The sequence below is a fragment of the Pavona decussata genome, unplaced genomic scaffold, assembly GCF_977016875.1.
Source record: "Pavona decussata unplaced genomic scaffold, jaPavDecu1.1 SCAFFOLD_602, whole genome shotgun sequence".
NCBI classification, from domain to species: domain Eukaryota; kingdom Metazoa; phylum Cnidaria; class Anthozoa; order Scleractinia; family Agariciidae; genus Pavona; species Pavona decussata.
The window spans coordinates 817,449-825,125 of NW_028145860.1; the positions used below are offsets into that span (position 1 = coordinate 817,449).

The window sequence follows — 7,677 nt, forward strand, 5'->3', positions numbered from 1 at the left end:
CCGCCCGTGAGAAATACAGCAGATTGTGTGTCAAGTGGTCGCCTACGGGAGGTTAAAAACAATTGAAAATTTTAAACAATCATCTCTAAAAGCGGTCGCTTACGAGAGGTTCCATCTATAGTGATTTGACTTGAAAACTTTTGGTATTTTAGAGAAGTGGTCGCTAATGAGAGGTGGTCGCTTACGAGAGATGGTCGCAAAGGGAAGTTCGACTGTATTTCCAGGTTTGCGACAGAAAAACTTGAGTTGGAAAAGAAGAAAACTGTTGAGGGTGATATCAGCCCCAGAGAAAGCTACAGACATTTACTTTTCCGGTCCTGTCGTGTTGTGTTTTTTTTTTTTTTCTTTGACAATAAAGCAATGTGTATATTGTTTGAGTTATTAAAAGGTTGAAAAGGTTAACAGCCGTCCCAGCGAATCATCGCACGTCAGAAAAAAAAGCTATCCCTTTCGCCGGAAATACAATGCCATTATCATTCATGCACCCATTTATCATTACCTGTTTATCAGTAAGGCTTAACTGATATCCGGCAATGTTTTCATACTGATTGTCAGAAGTTTTAGTGACCATTTTTCTCGGTCACTCAACCAAGAACCATTGTGCACAAAAGCGCTTTGAAAGTACACGTTCATATTGTCAGGCCGGGCAAAGCGATTAACATAATCGCATTTTCAGGCCCAATACTGAAGCGCGAGTGCCGTTTAGCAATTTCCTTCAGAGTGGCAATTTCCTCCTCGTGGTATTAACTTTCACGACCAATAAGGTCTGAAAGGTTGTCACCCTTCTTCGGTAACAAAAACCGCAAACAAATTCTAGAGTTCACTGTGTTTGTTCCCGGGCAGACTGAAATCCTTTCAATTCGCACCTGTACGACATGTAAATTTCCTAGAGCTTTGGAACTTCCCGCTGTTTTAGCCCAAACAAGCTCTGTACATAACAGAGAGACCGAGAGGACAAGAATCCGTAAGCAGCTCTTCGGGAAAGGAAAGTGCTAAGCTGTTGAAACTCATCAAAAATGTCCCATAATCTGACAACAACCGGCATGTTTTGGGTTCTCTTATCCATCGTAAGTGCGTTGCTGGCTTGCACGGGATTTTTCCTTCCCTACTGGATACAAGGAAAGATTTACAACTCGACTGTGTACTTGGGAGTTTTTCGTCGTTGTAACTTCTTGATTAAAGGCGAAAATGGCCTCTCGTTTCTTGAAAAAGCCTGCGGCAGATATGCAAGTTTTCAACATATTCCTTCGGAGGCTTGGAAAGCGTGTACGGTGATGATCGGAATCGGCTGTGTCTTCTTGCTTCTCGTTGCCTTCACAGCCGTGTTTTCATGCTGTTTCAAAGACATTGTAACAAGAACTTCTGCGCGCGTTGGCGGCGCTTTCCAATTTCTCGCGGGTAAGTAAGCTTACGTTTTTATGGGTGTCACTTTGTTTAAGCTAATTCGCAAACACAGATGTGTTAAATTTGATTTCATTACAAAGGTGTCGATGTACTTATAGAACACTTTTCTCAGTCGCTAGTTCTTGAGTAAAACACTTCATTCTTGCTCTAAACGATCTTTTGTTTCTTATATGAAAGGTTTCTCTAAAGGAATTAGAAACACGCTTTTATCAACCGAGAATGAAATATGATTGATCCATCCGGACGAGGAGCACTTGAAAGACTGCCATTGTAAATCCACGCACACAATAAGCTTTCAAACTTTACAGTATTCATGACAAGATTGAAATCTTGTCAGTCATCAAGTCGTAAAAAAGACCACGAAAAATACTTTCTCGATACTTCCCCAGACAAGACAAGTTTGCGAATACTTCTATTACACCAGAATTTAAGTCGTTTCTGAAAAGAAAGTTGCATTGCTTTTAGTCAAGCAATGTTTTATTACTCCGTTTTGGAGTTATCATTCAAGATAAACTAAACTTTGGGCAGTACTTTCCTGTGATGTTTGTTTTTGTCATTCTGTTATTAATACACTGGTAATTAACATGAACTTTTCCGGGATTTTTTTCTTCTGTTTTTACAACTGCAGAGTTTCTAAGCTCATCAGTGGTTTAATTAGCAAAATTCCTTTATACTATTCCCCTTGTCACACTCTCCTTTACACTAATTAATGTTAAGCTATTACAAAAGTGAACTACAAAACGCAATGATATTAATTTTATGTTTACCGACGGCTCCTTTTCTCTTGGCCAAAGGTCACAGCCGCGTACAAAGCCTTCTTATTTTATCTGTGTCTTAACTTGCAAAGAGATTGACTTAGAATTAATCTTCCCTCAAAGGAAAACAAATTATACTAATGCCGACGGTTTGTAGTTGAGTCGTTCGCTACAACGCGTTGACGACGAAACAGATAGTTCAGTGTTACATCATCCGTGAATTATGACTAAAATGTGTTCGCAATCATTTCACGTCAATCAAGTTACATAGACCTAAATACACTTAACCACAGCAATGACCTTTGCCGTTTTTGAAATCAAAACCCATTGTGTTTCAAACTCCGTCTTCCGGTTTTAAAGATCCATCACTGCGGTTTTCATTGTCTCCAAAACGAAGATTTAGAATACATTACCACATAAGACTTACACTGAATACAAGTGCCGTTTTTTCCTGAACCGATAAACGTACTTCAAAGACTCTTATGTGTCTTACATTTTAATGCCTTCCACCTTGGCTGTTTGTTGTGAAAGAAAATATCCCGTTATTAAACTATTCCCTTTACCAGACTCCACATGCAATTCTAACAGCATTCCAGAGAGCAATAGCTAAATAACTAGCATAATTGAACAAGTTAGCATCAATTAGTTTGGCCTGACCCTTTTCAGAAAACCAGAGTCCCGCCTTTTGAAGTGCTGCCTAGCCTTAATTCTGATGATTTTTATCTTCCCAGAGCAAGCCAGTTAGCTTTTAGAACGGCTTTTAGTGATTTTGCATTGACGATATTTCAACTTAATAGCGCTAGGAAGAGGGCATTTCAAGGTATTTTGAAGAAACGTTTACGATATATAAATACTTCAATCCGATTGGCTATCGCGAGGTCTCCATCATGATAATCAGTGTGTCGACAGCTTCAACTTCTTGCCTTGGGGACGACGATCTTATACTTAAATATTTTATAAAATGTTTTATAACAAACTTTTCGACTTTGCGTAACCGTTAATCAAGTAATTTCCGTTAGACTGCAGAATTTTCGTTTTGTCAGAATCATGAAGTATTGTCGACTATTACTTTATCAAATTGTTCCTCTTGCGTGCGCAAAACCAAGGATTAATTTAATTCAATTAGTTTCTAATGCGATTATACTAACCAAAGCGTCTTAGATAGCTTATAGAAGTTAAGTTACGGTTTGATAGAGGATTGAGCCACCTTGTAAAAATTGAAAAATAAATAAATTGGTCTACATGTAAGTTCGAACAGACGCCAAAAATAATAGTCAGAATCTTTAGTAATATTCTTATAACAAAAACTATATAGGTAGTAACGGCAACAGCTAGCACGGATGGTCCAAATCTCAGTGCACAGCCTGTGAATTCTTTAAACAATATGTTGGACTCAGAGTTGCTAGGTTACATATAAACTATGCGCGCGCATCTCGTAGGTTACGAACCAATGGCATAACGGAGAGGACCATGACGTTAAGGTAAACGCGCAATTTGATTGACAAAAACAAGTTTCTGTTTAACAAATCGACGGCAGTTTTCTATGGTCTATACTCTTATAGACCATAAAATGACGTCAAAAAATGTTCAAAACTCAAGTGGAACCACGAAGCGCAGGCGAGTGGTTTCACTGCCAAGTTTTGGACATTTAATGGCGTCATTTTATGGTCTATAAGAATATAGACCATAGAAAACTGCCGTCGATTTGTTTTTTACAATAACATGGAAAAAGTACGAGCGGAATTGGCTATTTTTTTCGTTGAGAGAGCGCGCGCGTTACATCTGACGTCTTTTTTATTGTCTGTACTCTTATAGACAATAAGTACGAGCCAATCAGCGCGCGGGAATTTGGACAGTTATTGTAAAAAGCAAATTCGCAAGCTGATTGGCTATGCACCGGCGTTCTAATTTTTGCTAGAATGTCCTGGGAGCGCGGACGAGAAAAATTTCCAAAAGCACAAACCAACTAGCTTGAAATAAACTATTTTACTTATATCTTTGTTGTGTAAATGGGTGACCAGGTTATATTTTATGCTTCCCCAGTCTCCAACTATCAGCCCACAGAAACCTTAAACTTGCTGTCAAAAGATAGATGCGCTCGGGATGATCGATGGCATCGATTATATTTCGTAGAATTATAAAATGCCAATTATCCTGAAGAAAACTGGAGGGAGACTGGAGCAAAGGAAGATTTTTTCGAATTTCTTTTCAAAATGTGAACTGCCCAAATAAGGTAGTAACGATAGAGTGCGTCATGTAACCAAGGGAACCAATCATATTGCTAGAAACCGCAGTATCTTTTTTTCTTAAGTATGCTATTCTGATGCAACGGCTTAGCCGAAGATCACTCTTCTTTGGCAAAGCCGTTGCATTAGAATAGCGAACTAGCGAACTAGGCTACTGTCGATATTACCAGCTGCGTGATACATGCTAAGCGCGATATGCAGATTAAATTTATGTCAAAGTTATTAATGTTCTCCTGGCATTAAGAATTGGTTCATGCTTAGCGTGCGTATATCGAGATATATGGATGCAAGCGGGAAGTTTGGAGAGGACGAGAGAAGCGTAAGAGTTGCTCGAGGCGTAGGCGAGAGCAACTCTAACTTCTTGAGTGCTCTCCAAACTTCCCAAGTCCATCCACAACTCGATAAACGCACAGCTAAAAGCATGAACCAATTCTTTTAGAACATAGCGACAACAAAGTATCGAAAAGTAGTACGCGGAAAAAAGGTTTTATTTGTGATTGATTACAAAATTCTTTCAATGCGCTGTATCGAGCTGTACCGAAAAAAAGAAAGGTTCTTATTAGCTGTTTACAAACACGCCACAATGGTATGGTCTGAACGAGAAAGTTTCATCTCATCATGAGATTGTCAATGAAAACTTGTTTCTTTGAATTAGTTTGTACAAACTAAAACTAAGCGACAGAAACCCGAGTTTGTCTGCAAATTGCACAGTGACATGTCATTTCATCGACGCACGGTCGTGCGTATGTTGAGAAATGTACCATGATGACGCCAATAGGAACTAGATAGGGAAGCACGCGCACTATGTTATAACATTTGCTGATGCTGACCTTTTTTTGCAGGTTTCCTTCTCGCCATATCCTGTGGTATCTACCCTTCTGGCTGGGGAAGTGTTGAATTCAAGCAAGCTTGTGGAAACGAAGCTAACTTTTACAAGCTGGGACACTGCAAATTAAGTTGGGCTTTCTTTATATTCGTGGCAGGCACGGGATTGGCCTTTATTTGCGCAGCTCTGTCAAGACGAGCAGGGAAAAAGGAAATACCCTGGTATACAAGAACTAACGTAGAGAGATCAAACAGTTTCCTTGCTGAATGAGAAACTGGCAGGCCTCCGTGTCCTGAACATAAACATTCATATTGAGGCACACTCGTGTTGTTTATTGAGATTCTAAGAGTCTGGTTGGCTCTCCTTTCCTTCGTTCTGTTAGAAATATTGCCTCAGTGACACTGAGAGCTGTTTTTCGTCATAATTTTCTTGTTTACTTGAGCAGTAACCCGCTCAAGTAAATAAGGAAATTATGATGGGAGTGCTAGTATGACTGCTCGTTTTTTAGCTTTTAAAGTGAAGGATCTGTGAATAATGCGGGTACACTTCGTAACTTAGCTTAACTCTGCGTTCAGAGTGAAACTGGTGAGAAGTCAACGAGAACCATATCGTACGTAGTTGTAAGAGTCAAGGAACAATACCCGCGGATTTCTTTAAGCTAAAGGCTCACTCAGTTGTGAGCGCTTTTCCATTCATTAGCAATTCAGAGAACTAAGGTGTTGTTTATGGATCTTAGATGGAAAATGAATCGTAAGTCTGGTTTGATGACCGACGTTTCCCGCGCTTATTTACTGCGTTGAGCGAAAACATCACGGCTATTTCTGAAATAGGAATCGTCTGCATACTGGTCATCAAAGTTGTAATGCAGCAAAACGAGTTCAAATAAAAGTTGTTATTGTTGTTGTTGTTGTTGTTGTTGTCAGCTACGCGGATATTTTCCGTACTTCGAGCTGTCTGATTGTTTGATTAATTGATTGATTGATTGACTGACTGACTGACTGACTGACTGACTGACTGACTGACTGATTAATTGATTGATTGACTAACTGACTGACTGACTGACTGATTGACTGACTGACTGACTGATTGATTGATTGATTGATTGATTGATTGATTGATTGATTGATTGATTGATTGATTGATTGATTGATTGATTGATACACACAATTAACCAAGGTACCATGCGTGTAAAAAATAACGTGCGTAAGCCATTGCCAACAAGCGTCAAATCATTTCAACCGTTTTCAATCAATCACTCCTGATTGGTTGCAAACATGTTCACTCGGAGCCAATTAGAGTCCAACTGCTCAAACTTTGTGTGCATGCACATCACAGCAATGATACACGGTTGCACATTTGATGGGCAACAAATGTTGAACCGGGTGTCCGTGTGATGTTCATTGTTGAAAACAGGCCATTCAAGGCGTTGAACGTTGTTGAACGGAATAGAGGTGGGATAGAACTGTTCAACTACGTTAACGTTCAACATGTTGAAAGGCAAAAAGACAAGCGACGTCGCTTAGTTGAACAACAAACTCGTTGAACACTGTTGAACTAAGTATCATTGGCTGAGCAGAACATTCTCGACCCTAGAGCCTTCTGGCTTGACTTCACGGGTCGCAGCTGTCATGCGCAAGAAGGAGGGGGCTCTTGATCGTGAATGATCGATAAAGGGGGTAATTTTCTATAACACTGCTCTAAGGAAAGTGTAAACGGTACCTACAAATGGCAGAATAAGACCCCGCTTTGAGATGGAGATCACCGAAATGCAGAACGAAAAATGGCTTGAAGTCGCATACCGCATCTCCCAAACCCCTTCCTGGTGCTGCGTCAAAGGGAAGGTAAAAAACGGACTCACTTTGGCTTTATCAATTGAGTTGACGAGGTAACTGGTTCCCTGTCAGCAGAGGTCTCTGACAGCGAGAAGGGACCGTCAGAGAACTCAGTCTGCTAGGACCTGCTAGCATGGAAGGTAACTGGGTACCGTACGGAGCCCAAAGGAGCAACTTTCTCCTTTTCTAAGCCTTCTACCCTCCTCAATATTTATCAGAAACATTGATTCCGATCTTCAGGTGAGTACGGGGCCCACAATCGAACGCTCAACTTGCTTCTCTTGATGAAACGAAATCGGCGATTGGTCTAAAAGGTGAGGGGAGGGGAGGGGAGACCCCCGAGCATCTCCCCTACATCTGGCACTGAGATTAAGGTTTTGGAAAGATGAATGGTTTGAAACTTCCCTGGATGCCAGAGGTTTATTCGCGTGGGTGGGGTAGGATTGTAATCGGCTCAAGGTCGATCGTCTTTGGCCACAATTGGGACAATAAGAGACTTCTACTGAGTAGAGTAGTTTTAAACATGAAAGTAGCATGATTTCATAATCAATCTCCAATCTAAAGGTTTGTGTTATAGGTTACTGTGCACGTACAAACAATGAACCAAAAGTAAA

At 40.3% G+C, this 7,677-nt stretch overlaps 1 protein-coding gene across 2 annotated transcripts in view; it reads left to right on the forward strand.

Moving 5' to 3' along the window:
- Positions 1-7,677, forward strand: part of LOC146449226 (LHFPL tetraspan subfamily member 6 protein-like) — a 51,987-nt gene continuing 44,310 nt past the window's right edge. The window contains exons 1-2 of one of the 2 annotated variants that reach the window (XR_014860625.1): positions 1-1,398; positions 5,248-5,626. Coding sequence is in view for 1 of the 2 variants with exons in the window: in XM_085101525.1 (XP_084957651.1) it covers positions 1,017-1,398; positions 5,248-5,501 (636 nt within the window). In the remaining variant the exon portion in view is untranslated. Of the gene's footprint in view, positions 1,399-5,247; positions 6,137-7,677 lie in introns of those variants that run through there. The other variant, XM_085101525.1, reaches the window with a different exon arrangement.